The 15,143-nt window shown below is 46.3% G+C and overlaps 1 protein-coding gene across 5 annotated transcripts in view; it reads left to right on the forward strand.

Moving 5' to 3' along the window:
- The window catches only part of LOC106566479 (protein NDRG3), a 67,043-nt gene that overhangs the window by 48,837 nt on the left and 3,063 nt on the right, over positions 1–15,143 (forward strand). For 3 of the 5 annotated variants that reach the window (XM_045692964.1, XM_045692966.1, XM_045692963.1), the window contains 11 exons: positions 3,735–3,797; positions 3,938–3,998; positions 6,744–6,830; positions 6,934–6,990; positions 7,223–7,326; positions 7,423–7,488; positions 7,825–7,876; positions 8,079–8,126; positions 8,351–8,386; positions 8,657–8,708; positions 13,828–13,866. In XM_045692964.1, coding sequence (XP_045548920.1) covers positions 3,735–3,797; positions 3,938–3,998; positions 6,744–6,830; positions 6,934–6,990; positions 7,223–7,326; positions 7,423–7,488; positions 7,825–7,876; positions 8,079–8,126; positions 8,351–8,386; positions 8,657–8,708; positions 13,828–13,866 — 665 coding nt within the window. The remainder of the gene's footprint in view (positions 1–3,734; positions 3,798–3,937; positions 3,999–6,743; positions 6,831–6,933; positions 6,991–7,222; positions 7,327–7,422; positions 7,489–7,824; positions 7,877–8,078; positions 8,127–8,350; positions 8,387–8,656; positions 8,709–13,827; positions 13,867–15,143) is intronic. The other 2 variants (XM_014134550.2, XM_014134549.2) reach the window with 1 other exon arrangement.

Here is a 15,143-nt window from a genome sequence, read left to right on the forward strand (position 1 = left end):
ACTCATCAAGTCATCATGTAATAATATCACCACAAGTATCAACACAGTCATGATTGATATTGTAGACCTGAATAAATGGTGACTATGTCATCAGAGCCAGAGTGAACCATGAGGTCCTCTGGCTGCACCTCCTTCATATGCCCCCCCCTGCCTCCCCTGGCCCCGCCTCCCCTGGCCCCCTGCCTCCCCTGGCCCCCTGCCTCCCCTGGCCCCCTGCCTCCCCTGGCCCCCTGCCTCTCCTGGCCCCGCCTCCCCTGGCCCCCTGCCTCCCCTGGCCCCGCCTCCCCTGGCCCCCTGCCTCCCCTGGCCCCACCTCCCCTTCCTCTGTGTGAGTGAAAGGACCGTTTCAGACCAGGAGTCAGACGGCTGGCCAGAACATGACATGGTGTCTGGATAGAATAGGTGTCTGGCTTTGGACTTTCATCAACTTGATAGGAGGGTGTGCTGCTCCAGGTGTCTTGTAGTGTCCCTGGTCATCAGTCCATTTTAAAAAACTAAACAGAAAGAGTCTGTTTCAATAACTAGTGCCAGTTACCTCACCAAGGCAGACCTATTGTACCTCAGCGATCCTGGTCCTACCGCTGTCTGTCTGTCCCAGGTACCAGTATCCTACAAACCTATCTGTCTATATGTCTGTCTGTCCCAGGTACCAGTACCCTACAAACCTATATGTCTGTCTGTCTGTCCCAGGTACCAGTACCCTACAAACCTATATGTCTGTCTGTCTGTCCCAGGTACCAGTACCCTACAAACCTATATGTATGTCTGTCTGTCCCAGGTACCAGTACCCTACAAACCTATATGTCTGTCTGTCCCAGGTACCAGTACCCTACAAACCTATATGTCTGTCTGTCTGTCCCAGGTACCAGTACCCTACAAACCTATATGTCTGTCTGTCCCAGGTACCAGTACCCTACAAACCTATATGTATGTCTGTCTGTCCCAGGTACCAGTACCCTACAAACCTATATGTCTGTCTGTCCCTCCCAGGTACCAGTACCCTACAAACCTATATGTCTGTCTGTCCCTCCCAGGTACCAGTACCCTACAAACCTATATGTCTGTCTGTCCCAGGTACCAGTACCCTACAAACCTATATGTCTGTTTGTCCCTCCCAGGTACCAGTACCCTACAAACCTATATGTCTGTCTGTCCCAGGTACCAGTACCCTACAAACCTATATGTCTGTTTGTCCCTCCCAGGTACCAGTACCCTACAAACCTATATGTCTGTTTGTCCCTCCCAGGTACCAGTACCCTACAAACCTATATGTCTGTCTGTCCCTCCCAGGTACCAGTACCCTACAAACCTATATGTCTGTTTGTCCCTCCCAGGTACCAGTACCCTACAAACCTATATGTCTGTCTGTCCCAGGTACCAGTACCCTACAAACCTATCTGTCTGTCTGTCCCAGGTACCAGTACCCTACAAACCTATATGTCTGTCTGTCCCTCCCAGGTACCAGTACCCTACAAACCTATATGTCTGTCTGTCCCAGGTACCAGTACCCTACAAACCTATATGTCTGTTTGTCCCAGGTACCAGTACCCTACAAACCTATATGTATGTCTGTCTGTCCCAGGTACCAGTACCCTACAAACCTATATGTCTGTCTGTCCCTCCCAGGTACCAGTACCCTACAAACCTATATGTCTGTCTGTCCCAGGTACCAGTACCCTACAAACCTATATGTCTGTCTGTCTGTCCCAGGTACCAGTACCCTACAAACCTATATGTCTGTCTGTCCCAGGTACCAGTACCCTACAAACCTATATGTCTGTCTGTCCCAGGTACCAGTACCCTACAAACCTATATGTCTGTTTGTCCCTCCCAGGTACCAGTACCCTACAAACCTATATGTCTGTCTGTCCCAGGTACCAGTACCCTACAAACCTATATGTCTGTCTGTCCCAGGTACCAGTACCCTACAAACCTATATGTCTGTTTGTCCCAGGTACCAGTACCCTACAAACCTATATGTCTGTCTGTCCCAGGTACCAGTACCCTACAAACCTATATGTCTGTCTGTCCCAGGTACCAGTACCCTACAAACCTATATGTCTGTCTGTCCCTCCCAGGTACCAGTACCCTACAAACCTATATGTCTGTCTGTCCCAGGTACCAGTACCCTACAAACCTATATGTCTGTCTGTCCCAGGTACCAGTACCCTACAAACCTATATGTCTGTTTGTCCCAGGTACCAGTACCCTACAAACCTATATGTCTGTCTGTCTGTCCCAGGTACCAGTACCCTACAAACCTATATGTCTGTCTGTCCCTCCCAGGTACCAGTACCCTACAAACCTATATGTCTGTTTGTCCCAGGTACCAGTACCCTACAAACCTATCTGTCTGTCTGTCCCAGGTACCAGTACCCTACAAACCTATATGTCTGTCTGTCCCAGGTACCAGTACCCTACAAACCTATATGTCTGTCTGTCCCAGGTACCAGTACCCTACAAACCTATATGTCTGTCTGTCCCAGGTACCAGTACCCTACAAACCTGTCTGTCCCAAGTACCAGTACCCTACAAACCTATATGTCTGTCCCTCCCAGGTACCAGTACCCTACAAACCTATCTGTCTGTCTGTCCCAGGTACCAGTACCCTACAAACCTATATGTCTGTCTGTCCCAGGTACCAGTACCCTACAAACGTATCTGTCTGTCCCAGGTACCAGTACCCTACAAACCTATATGTCTGTCTGTCCCAGGTACCAGTACCCTACAAACCTATATGTCTGTCCCTCCCAGGTACCAGTACCCTACAAATCTATGTCTGTTTGTCCCAGGTACCAGTACCCTACAAACCTATATGTCTGTCCCTCCCAGGTACCAGTACCCTACAAATCTATGTCTGTCTGTCCCAGGTACCAGTACCCTACAAACCTATATGTCTGTCTGTCCCAGGTACCAGTACCCTACAAACCTATATGTCTGTCTCTCCCAGGTACCAGTACCCTACAAACCTATCTGTCTGTCTGTCCCAGGTACCAGTACCCTACAAACCTATATGTCTGTCTGTCCCTCCCAGGTACCAGTACCCTACAAACCTATATGTATGTCTGTCTGTCCCAGGTACCAGTACCCTACAAACCTATATGTCTGTCTGTCCCAGGTACCAGTACCCTACAAACCTATCTGTCTGTTTGTCCCTCCCAGGTACCAGTACCCTACAAACCTATATGTCTGTCTGTCCCAGGTACCAGTACCCTACAAACCTATATGTCTGTCCCTCCCAGGTACCAGTACCCTACAAACCTATATGTCTGTCTGTCCCAGGTACCAGTACCCTACAAACCTATCTGTCTGTTTGTCCCAGGTACCAGTACCCTACAAACCTATATGTCTGTCCCAGGTACCAGTACCCTACAAACCTATATGTCTGTTTGTCCCTCCCAGGTACCAGTACCCTACAAACCTATGTCTGTTTGTCCCTCCCAGGTACCAGTACCCTACAAACCTATATGTCTGTCTGTCCCAGGTACCAGTACCCTACAAACCTATATGTCTGTCTGTCCCAGGTACCAGTACCCTACAAACCTATGTCTGTTTGTCCCTCCCAGGTACCAGTACCCTACAAACCTATATGTCTGTCTGTCCCAGGTACCAGTACCCTACAAACCTATATGTCTGTTTGTCCCTCCCAGGTACCAGTACCCTACAAACCTATATGTCTGTCTGTCCCAGGTACCAGTACCCTACAAACCTATCTGTCTGTTTGTCCCTCCCAGGTACCAGTACCCTACCATGGATGAGTTGTCTGAGATGCTTCCGTCTGTCATGACTCAGCTGAAGTAAGTTCTCCTGCAGTGTTTCCATCATAGATATAGAACCCTATATTGTCTATGGTTTCCATAACTACCTCTTACACTGTCGTTTAATGACTGTAATTGTTGTCTCGTCTTCATTGAGGCTTCTATTTTTCTCTCCCCAGGGTGAACAGTGTGATTGGGATTGGAGTTGGAGCTGGAGCCTACATCCTGTCCAGACTGGCTGTAAGTCCCCATTCCTCCTAGTCCTCCATTTATCACCTGAACTCCTGCTCACCCACAGCACCTGCTTCTTTCCAAGCATATAACAGGATCATTTGTTAAGACAGAGGTCTTAAAGGGATAATTCGAGATTTTGGCAATGATGACAATTATCTACTTCCCCAGAGTCAATTGAACGTGTGGATGCCATTTTTAAGGCTCTGTCCAGTATGAAGGAAGTTCGAGGTAGTTTCACGAGACAGTGCTAGCTAGTGTAATGATTGGAAATCTATGGTATCTGCTTGCATCTGCACTACTCAGTAAGTCCTCTGTCTTCAATAATAACTGGGCTGAACAAGGATGAACAGAGCAGTCTCTATCGACATCTCCACTAACCAAATCATTTTACTATGTCTTCAACATAGATCAGGCATACTTTCACAAACGCTCTCTTTCCCTCTCTTTTTGTTGTGTACATTCCTCTCTCATGCGGTCTGTGTGTATCTAACCTAATGTAGCCGGTGTAAAAGTGTATCCATCTCGGTCCGAGCCAGAAAAAACAGACGCAGTGGAATAATATGGTCGTTGCAGTTAATTACCACAGCGCAGCGTCCCATATAGTTCTTGACTTGATTTCTCTCATGAATGATTAGATTTCTCTGTAGAGAAACGGCGCGTTGGGCTCACAAAAATAAATGATGCTGAATAAAAATATAAACGCAACATATAAAGTGTTTCATGAGCTGAAATAAGAAGATCCCAGAATTTTCCATACCATTCCAAAAAGCTTAGTTCTCTCCAGTTTTTGGGCAGAAATTTGTTTACATCCCTGTTAGTGAGCATTTCTCCTTTGCCAATATAATCCATCCACCTGACAGGTGTGGCATATCAAGAAGCTGATTAAACAGCATGGTCATTACACAGATGCACCTTGTGCTGGGGACAGTAAAAGGCCACTCTAAAATATGTGGTTGTCACAAGACAATGCCAAAGATGTCTTAAGTTTTTTGAGGAGGCATGCAATTGGCATGCTGGCAGCAGGAATGTCCACCATAGCTGTTGCCAGATAATTTAATGTACATTTCTCTACCATAAACCACCTCCAACGTCGTTTTATAGAAAATGGCAGAACGTACAACTGGCCTCACAACCTCAGACCATGTGCAATCACACCATCCCAAGACCTCCACATCTGGCTTTTTCATATGTGGGATCGTCTGAGACCAGCCACCTGGACAGCTGATGAAACTGAGGAGTATTTCTCTCTGTAATGAAGCCCATTTGTACGGAAAAACTCATTCTGATTGGCTGGGCCTGGATCCCCAGTGGGTGAGCCTATGCCCTCCCTCCCAGGTCCACCCATGGCTGCTCCCCCTGCCTGGTCATGTGAAATTCATAGATTAGGGTCTAATGAATATGTTTCAATTGACTGATTTCCTTATGAACTGTAACCCAGTGAAATTGTTCCGTTTAATTTATATTTTTGTTCAGTGTACCGTAATTTCCGGACTATAAGCCGCAACTTTTTTCCCACGCTTTGAACGTCGTGGCTTAAACAATGACGCGGCTAAAATATGGATATTTTCCCGCTTTCAATTTTTGTTCTCCAAAAAAAAACACATTCTGTGACGTGCTCAGTTTTTTGGCGGCATGAAGCTTTCATTAGACCAATGAAATTGCCAAACGGGTGAAGGTCAAACAACTTTTTTGTTTACTGTTTAGATTAAATCGAGCGCTCTCAAACTTCCCATCATTCTGATTACGGGAGTCATTTTGTCACCCTGATTCCTGGGGGTACAACAAAGTATTTGCAGGCACTCGACATCAGTGTAAATCGTGCATTTAAGGTGGCGCTCTGTGTTCAGTGGGAGGCTTGGATGACAAGTGGGGAGAAACCTTCACTAAAACGGGCCGCATGCGAAGAGCAACTTATGGTCAAGTCTGCCAGTGGGTCCTGACAGCGTGGAGCATTGTCAAAAAATCCATTATCATCAACGGGTTTCGAAAGGCTGGACTGCTGCGTGTTGAAGAGGGCTCAGCGGGGGATTTGCCTCTGGATGAAAGTGACGAGAGCGACAATGAAAACGATCCAATATCGGATGAAGCAATTCTGAAGCTATTCAACTCCGACACCGAAGGAGATGGTTTCAGTGCACAGGAGGAGGAAGATAGTGACCAATGACTTTCTTGGTAGACTACTGTTTACTGCTAATTTAAAAAAAATTGTTCGTTAAAGCCTATTTATTTTTGTTACAAGCCGTATTTCGTTGAAGTCTATTTTTGTTACAAGCCGTGCTTCGTTAAAGCCTGTGTAAAGTTCATTTGTTTCAATGTACCGGTAGGCACCTGCGGCTTATAGACATGTGCGGCTTATTTATGTTGAAAATAATATACATTTTTTTAATTCAGTGGGTGCGGCTTATATTCAGGTGCGCTTAATAGTCCGGAAATTACGGTAGATGGAATTCAAGTAATTGAACCATGTCGGTCAATTAGTTGTTTAATAACAAACTAAATGTCTGTTAATCACTCAGCACTAGTGTGTGAGCGTGGGTGGGAGCGTGCGGCAGGTAGCCTAGCGGTTAAAACCGTTGGACCAGTAACCGAGAGGTCGTTGGTTCGAATCCCCGAAACCTCTGTCTGTGGCACTTAACCCTACATTTGTGTGCTGCCCTCCTTCCTCTGCTGCTGGGCCCTGTCTGTGACTCCTTTGGTCCTCTATGTTCCGCACAGTACGGTCAGTAGAGTAACCCCCTATCCTCTCTTCAGCTCAATGAGCCGGCCCTGGTCGAAGGTCTGGTCCTCATCAATGTGGACCCCTGTGCAAAGGGCTGGATGGACTGGGCTGCCTCCAAGGTAAGAACGTGCTCACACACACACATTACTATGCTAACTCTGTGCATTTTAGAGTCATACTAGATTGGCACGTTGGAACATAATGATTTGTTCTTTGTTTTAGATGTCCGGCTGGACCAGCAACCTGGTGGACATAGTGATGGCCCACCACTTCAGTGATGTGAGTCAGAGGGCTGTCTGGAGGGGTGGGAGCCTGGGATGGGACAGAGGGAGAGGGCTATGCAGACTTTTCTGACGTGCAAACGGATATTTAATTACAGAATAAGTTCATGGTTTAGTTAAGGATCAGTTTTTGGCGAGTCAGTTCGAAAGGTCTCGATAGCCCTGTCCAGGGGCAGAGCATACTGGCTGAATACTGTGGGTGGTTGAAAGTGAACTCTTTGCCCCCTCAGGATGAGCTGTCTGACAACCAGGAGATCACCCAGACGTATCGGCTGCACATCGCCCAGGATATCAACCAGGAAAACCTGGCCCTCTTCTGCAATGCCTACAACAGGTACAGTACTGTACATAGAACCCCAAGAGTAACTGGCTGTACATTTTGGGTAGAAATTCTAGATGGGTTGATTGGTTGATCTATTTGTTATGACAGCCGTCGGGACTTGGAGATTGAGAGGCCTGTCACCGGTCTGACTGACGACACGGTGAACACACTGACGTACGTAAACATGCTGCAGACTGTGTTACTTCAGCTCCGTCTTATTGCCTATGGACTGTATGTGAGTTGTTTTTTATAAACTGGCTGGTTCGAGCCCTGAATGCTGATTGGCTGACAACTGTGGTATATCAGACCATATACCACAGGTATGAAAAAAACATGTATTTTTACTGCTCTAATTACGTTAGTAACCAGTTTCTAATAGCAATAAGGCACCTCGGGGGTTTGTGGTATCTGACCAATATACCACGGCTGAGAGCTGTGTCCAGGCACTCCGCGTTGCGTCGTGCTTAAGAACAGCCCTTAACCGGTTGTCCCTCCTGTCTCTCCGTCCAGATGCACTTCTCTGCTGGTGGTTGGTGACACGTCCCCGGCAGTCGATGCAGTGGTGGGTGCCCACTTTATCTCCATGGCAACACAGTAGCGAATAAGCCAGAGGGTCTGATTCCAATACAAAGTATCCACCCCCCTCATGGACAGCGTGTTCGGTCTATAGAGACGGGGGTTGAGGTCACTAACCTTTCTGAATAGGAGGGGCCAGAACCCTGTCTAAACTGCTGTTGTATCTCATCTTCTTTTCTTGTTTACAGGTTGAGTGCAACTCGAGGTTAAATCCAACCAAAACAACCCTTCTTAAGGTGCGTTCAGTTACTCTTTTGTTGTTAGAAATAGGAGTGGTACTGCTATGTGGTCCCTGCTGTTCTGCTCTTTAGTAATGCACATGATCTGAATGGTACGTACAGCAGGTTCAGCATTCTTCCATGTGTTCATAGGCCAGTGAATGTTAAGGTGTTTTGACTAACGGCATGGTCCTGTCTGTGAGATTCTCCACTCTGGTCATGCTCTGGTTACTTCCCTATAGATGCAAGACTGTGGCGGGCTTCCTCAGGTCATCCAGGTGAGTCATGAACTAGTTTTGTGTTTAGCTTAAACTACACTTAAGTGGTCCTCTGTAACTCAGTTGGTTAGAGAATGGCGCTTGCAATGCCAGGACCGCGAGTTTGATTCCCGGCACCACCCGTACGTAAAATGTATGCATTACTGTAAGTCGCTTTGGATAAACACGTCTGATTAATATATGCCATTTAGCAATGTCAACTGTTACTTAATTCAGTTTTATTTCAAATGGCTCCGTTTAACGGATGCGTTTTCTGTTTGTGTCTTACAGCCGGGTAAACTCGCGGAGGCCTTCAAATACTTTGTCCAGGGAATGGGTTACAGTGAGTACTGCTCTTTACAATCCTCTATCATTGTTTCCTTCTCCTTCAGTCGTCTCTGGTGTCAGACTTGTTTTTTTTTCATGTCCTGGTTGTCTCAGTCTGTTCCATGTCCTGTTTACTGAAGTCCACCTCTATCTCAGAATGAGACCTCAGTCCAACTGATATCCTATAGAACACAACCCTTTCAGGCAGCAACCCTCCCCATGTGGGCATCACACACAGAAGACACTCTTATACAGACTTACAGTTAAGTGCCATGCTCAAGGTCACATCGACAGATTTGTCACCTAGTCGGCTCAGGGATTCGAACCAGCGACCTTTTGGTTACTGGCCCAACGGTCTTAACCGTTAGGCTACCAGCCACACACGCATTTGTGCCCTAAACTAAGGCTAATGTAGAATTCATGTAGCACAAGAATAGAGCAGAACCCCAGTATCTACAAAACAACATGTACTGGATGTCCAAGGATGACGTTTCTGACAGCCAATTGTTGCATAAGCATACAAACCATTACTGGTAACTGACGAGGGAACTAACCTCAAACTAACCTTGTTTCCTGTTTGTTTGCAGTGACTCTTAACAACGGGTGTAAGTAGTGTGATGCTGAGTAAATAAATTACATGCAGCATGGTCTTCCCTTGAACATACACTACATTGCCAAAAATATGTGGACACCCCTTCAAATTAGCGTATTTGGCTATTTAAGCCACACACGTTGCTGACAAGTGTATAAAATCGAGTACACCGCCATGCAATCTCCATAGACAAAGAGTAGAATTGCCCGCACTGAAGACCTCAGTGATCTTCAATGTGGGACGTCAAAGGATGCCACCTTTCTAACAAGTCAGTTCGTCACATTTCTGTCCTGCTAGAGCTGCCCTGGTCAACTGTAAGTGCTGTTATTGTGAAGTGGAAAAGTTTAGGAGCAACAACGGCTCAGACGCAAAGTGGTAGGCCACACAAGCTCACAGAACGGATCCGCCGAGTGCTGAAGCAGGTAGCGTGTAAAAATCGTCTCTTCAGTTGCAACACTAACTAGAGAGTTCCAATCTGCCTCTGGAAGCAACATCAGCACAAGAACTGTTTGTCAGGAGCTTCATGAAATGGGTTTCCATGGCCAAGCAGCTGCACACAAGCCTAAGATCACCATGCGCAATGCCAAGCATCGGCTGGAGTGGTGTAAAGTTCACCACCATTGGACTCTGGAGCAGTGGAAACGCGTTCTCTGGCGTGATGAATCACGCTTCACCATCTGGCAGTCCGATGGATGAGTCTGGGTTTGGCAGGAGAACCAGGAGAACACTACCTACCTAAATGTGTAGTGCAAACTGTGAAGTTTGGTGGAGGAGGAATAATGGTCTGGGGCTGTTTTTCATGGTTCAGGCTAGGCCCCTTAGTTCCAGTGAAGGGAAATCTTAATGCTACAGCTTACAATAACAATTAGACCAGGGATCATAAACTAGATCCAGCCGTGGGCCGATTTTATTTCTTGAGCGGATGGTCGGGGGACCGGAACATAATTACTAATCATTTGTAGACTGTAAATTGACCGCAAGAAGATCAAACATATATATTTGACTAAAACAATCATTTCAAACCTTGCTTACTTTTTGTGTACGATCACGTGTCTCGCTATTGTGCTTGGGAATACTTGGAAACAGATTTTTTTTTTTAAATTAATATCATTTGGAGACGATTTCCTGGTGTTTTTACAGTATTTTATGTCCAACAACGAAAATTCTACACCAGAAAACTTGGGAGTCAAATAAAAACACAGAGCGCCAAATTCCGCCCACGGGCTGCCAGTTGGGGAACCCTGTTATGACGATTCTGTGCTTCCAACTTTGGGTCAACAGTTTGGGGAAGGCCCTTTCCTGTTTCAGCATGACAATGCCCCTGTGCACAAAGCGAAGTCCATACAAAAATGGTTTGTCGAGATCGGTGTGAAAGAACTTGACTGGCATGCACAGAGCCCTGATCTCAACCCCATCGGACACCTTTGGAACGCTGACTGCGAGCCAGGCCTAATCGCCCAACATCACTAATGACCTCACTAATGCTCTTGTGGCTGAATGGAAGCAAGTCCCCGCAGCAATGTTCCAACATCTAGTGGAAAGCCTTCCCAGAAGAGTGGAGGCTGTTATATCAGCAAAGGGAGGAACAACTCCATATTAATGCCCATGAATTTGGAATAAGATGTTCGACGAGCACGTGTCCACCTACTTTTGGCAATGTAATATACCTTAGTGTGTGGGATGATCTGTAAACACACACCTGAGAATGGTTCCTTCCCCCAGGTCTTAAGATGCAGTGCCCTAAACAGGGAGGGTGTTTACAGACCTACCCTTTTAACGCTGTGGTTCATTTAGGCCTGCTGAGAGCTGATCAGGCTTGTTGAATGATAATCCTATTAGAAACGGACCACGTATTGGGCACTGTATCTTAGAACGGCCCAATTCCATTGGCTGTCTTTGATCATTTTGAGACACTTGAATCTCTCTATTTATTTTTATTTATATTTTTGCGCTTCAAAATGTTTATTTTGTTCCTATAAACATTTTTAAAGGTTTGAGTTGCTAGCTCACAGAGTGGAAAATGGAAGGTGTTACAGTGAGGTCAGAGTAAAAGCTGCTTGATTATGACAATAGTCTCAATTAGTTTTTTTTGTTCTCCCTCTGGAATCTTCACCTGAACATGAAGCCTTCTGTACCTGTGTAAACCTCACTGGCAAAACCCTGCACCCCCTTCCACCCCTCGCCTGGCTTGCCCTCACCATCCTTACCCCTGGCCCTCTCCCCATCTCCCCTGGCCTTCACCTACCCTCCCCTGGTCCTCACCCTTCCAGTGAGGGCTGACTGAGGCTCCAGTGGTTCTCCAGGTATGGTAATGTCAGTGGCAGATTAGTGTTCTCATTAAAGGCTGCTCTTAAGCCCCACAGCATGGCCTGCCCCCCTGCCCTGGGGACCTGTCTGGAATGCTGTGAGCCCTGAACCCCTGCCCTGGGGACCTGTCTGGAATGCTGTGAGCCCTGAACCCCTGCCCTGGGGACCTGTCTGACTCCCTGGGGACCTGTCTGGAATGCTGTGAGCCCTGAACCCCTGCCCTGGGGACCTGTCTGGAATGCTGTGAGCCCTGAACCCCTGCCCTGGGGACCTGTCTGGAATCCCGTGAGCCCTGAGCCGCCTGGCCAGCCTGTTGTGCTCTGCTCTGCTGGAAATGTGCTGCTTGGGTTTGTTCTGCTTCTGCAGGGACACTCACATGGTGCTGCTGGAGGGTAAAGTCAGGAGAGCAGGGCCTCAGAGAACCACGCTGCCTCCACACAGCACTCACATGGTGCTGCTGGAGGGTAAAGTCAGGAGAGCAGGGCCTCAGAGAACCACGCTGCCTCCACAGCACTCACATGGTGCTGCTGGAGGGTAAGTCAGGAACAGGGCCTCAAAACCGCCTCCCAAGCACTCACATGGTGCTGCTGGAGGGTAAAGTCAGGAGAGCAGGGCCTCAGAGAACCCCTCTCACCGCACTCACATGGTGCTGCTGGAGGGTAAAGTCAGGAGAGCAGGGCCTCAGAGAACCACGCTGCCTCCACACAGCACTCACATGGTGCTGCTGGAGGGTAAAGTCAGGAGAGCAGGGCCTCAGAGAACCACGCTGCCTCCGCACGTTGTCTGCTGGAGGGTAAAGTCAGGAGAGCAGGGCCTCAGAGAACCATGCTGCCTCCACACAGCACTGTGGGAAGGAAGATTTGTCGTTGCCTTATTCCAAATCCTACCCTCTGAGGGTGACCCTTGATGTTTTGTCTGCAGCGAGTGACTACAGAGGCACTCCAAGCGGCCCAAACCTCCTCATTCTTCCACCTCTTGGAGGTCTGTTTTCCTGCTTGAAGAGTTATTCTGGATACCCATCCTTGTTATTGAAATGAACTAGAATTTTCAATGGAATACAGTATAGCTTGAAAAACAATTTTCACTCATCAAACCCTCATAGCCCTCCTTTATGTTGTTTTTCTTGTGAACCCTGTCTCTGTTGAGGTGTTAAGTATGGTGGTTTCCTCGCCGTCTTAGCTTTCACATCACACACATTATGCTCTTCGCCCACACCAAGCAATAGCACGTTTCAGAAAGTACCTCCCCTTTCTGAGAATACCTAAACATTGAAACCGTTGAGGACATTGTGAGCTTTCACAAACACATCATTGTGGCATACTGTAGGAGGTTTGTAACTCTGTAGCGTTCAGGCTGCGCCTTCTGTCAGGTGGCTCATCCCAGTAGCTCAGCGTTGTGTTGAAAGGAAAGCACTAAGCTAGCAGGAGATTGGTTTGAGTGTGAATAGATGAGCAGTAGAGCTGGGACGATAAACTGAAAATGAACGACACCGACCGTACCACATCCATTTTACTGACACCGATAATCCCAATAAGTAGCTTACTAGAGAAATGTGAAGTTTAAGGGAAATAAGTCTGCTAATATGGGCTAACGGTACAATTGATAGTAACAACATTCAAAGTAGTAGTGCTAATAGTATGGTAATTATAAAAGTAGGCTAACAAGTGTACATGAATGTTTATAAATGTATCGTTCTATTTATGGTTATTGTGATAATTCTGTCAATTTATCGTTCTGTGGATTTGTGTGCATAATGGCCAGCTTTACTGAACAGTCAAGTGCTCTTTGAGGCCCTGCTTGAATGTTGTTTGAATGGTTACTTTAGCAGGGAAGACTGTAGTTCAGTGGGGAAATGATTGCAGTCGGGGGGGGACACATTAAACTAACTCGACTGGATCAGGCAATGTACTCATGAAGCACATCTTGGCTCAAAGTTCTCTTCAGGTAATCTCAGGGCCACAGGTGACATTCCCTTTAGATTGACAGAACAGTAAGAAAGCCTTCTGGCTATTTTCACAACTGTCAGATATTTCCTGAAAATACATGTAACAGTAGATAGTGCTAGAATGAACTGTACACAGTGCTGCTTCAAGTCTGTCCTAGGTACAGCTGTAGGACACAATCTTTGTTTCTTTTCAGATCTTTTGTGAAGACGGAGCATTAATCTGACAGTCTCTCTGTACCCCTCCTTTATTTCTTCCCTCCTTCCTTTCTGCCTGTCCGTCAATGCTAACAGTCCCTCATGTACTGCTTAGCCACGTAAGCAGTGAATCAGGTACCAGGACCATAGGTAGCAGCCTTGGCTGCGCCAGCCTGCCCTCTCTACCTACAGTACGCTATCCTCCCAACCCTGTTTGCCCATCGCTGGTAGTCACTTTTTAGCCATCCTCTCAAGTCTGAGATTTGAAGGTCAACTTTATTATTTTTTAAAGATACCTTTGTCTCTCTAAATGTGTGGTTTTATGTGATGTCTATCAGCTAACATGGTTGTCTTATGTTTGTCTGTTCTTGTCTTTGTTCTTTTTCTCTTCTGAACAAATGGCCCTCAAATCTCTTGTGCATGCTGCATAACCATATTGGCCTTTCCTGTTTATTCATTTTTTCTCCAACAGTAAAAATGAATTGGAACTTGACCTGATCAGGCAATCTCTTTTTCTTTATGGGAGAATAATGAACACAGTGAGGGATTCTGCTCAGGCATTTCAGACCCCAACCACTTTAATGAGATGCATATACAGTACCAGTCAGAAGTTTGGACACACCTACTCATTCCAGGGTTATTCATAATTTTTTACATTGTAGAATATTAGTGAAGACATAAAGCTATGAAATAACACATGTATTTATTGAATTTAACCTTTATTTAACTAGGCAAGTCAGTTAAGAACAGAATCTTATTTACAATGACGGACAACACTGGGCCAATTGTGCGCCGCCCTATGGGACTCCCAATCACGGCCAGTTGTGATACAGCCTGGAATCGAACCAGGGTCTGTAGTGCCGCCTCTAGCACTGAGATGCAGTGCCTTAGGCCACTGCGCCACTCTGGAGCCCACATATGGAATCATGTAATAAGCAAAAAAGGGTTAAGCAAATCCAAATATATTTTATTTTTGAGATTCTTCAAAGTAGCCACCCTTTGCCTTGATGACAGCTTTGCACACTCTTGGCATTCTCTCCACCAGCTTCATGAGGTATCCATTAACAGATGTGCCTTGTTAAAAGTTAATTTGTGGAATTTCTTTCTTAATGCATTTGAGCCAGTCAGTTGTGTTGTGACAAGGTAGGGGGGTATACAGAAGACAGCCCTATTTGGTAAAAGACCAAGTCCATATTATGGCAAGAACAGTAAGCAAAGAGAAACGGCAATCCATCATTACTTTAAGACATGAAGGTTGAGAGAATGCCAAGAGTGTGCAAAGCTGTCATCAAGGCAAAGGCTGGCTATTTAAAGAATCTCAAATATAAAATATATTTTGATTTGTTTAACACTTTTTTTTGGTTATTAGATGATTCCATTATGTGTTATTTCATAGTTTTGATGTCTTCACT

Source organism: Salmo salar, chromosome ssa13 (assembly GCF_905237065.1).
Source record: "Salmo salar chromosome ssa13, Ssal_v3.1, whole genome shotgun sequence".
NCBI classification, from domain to species: Eukaryota; Metazoa; Chordata; class Actinopteri; order Salmoniformes; family Salmonidae; genus Salmo; species Salmo salar.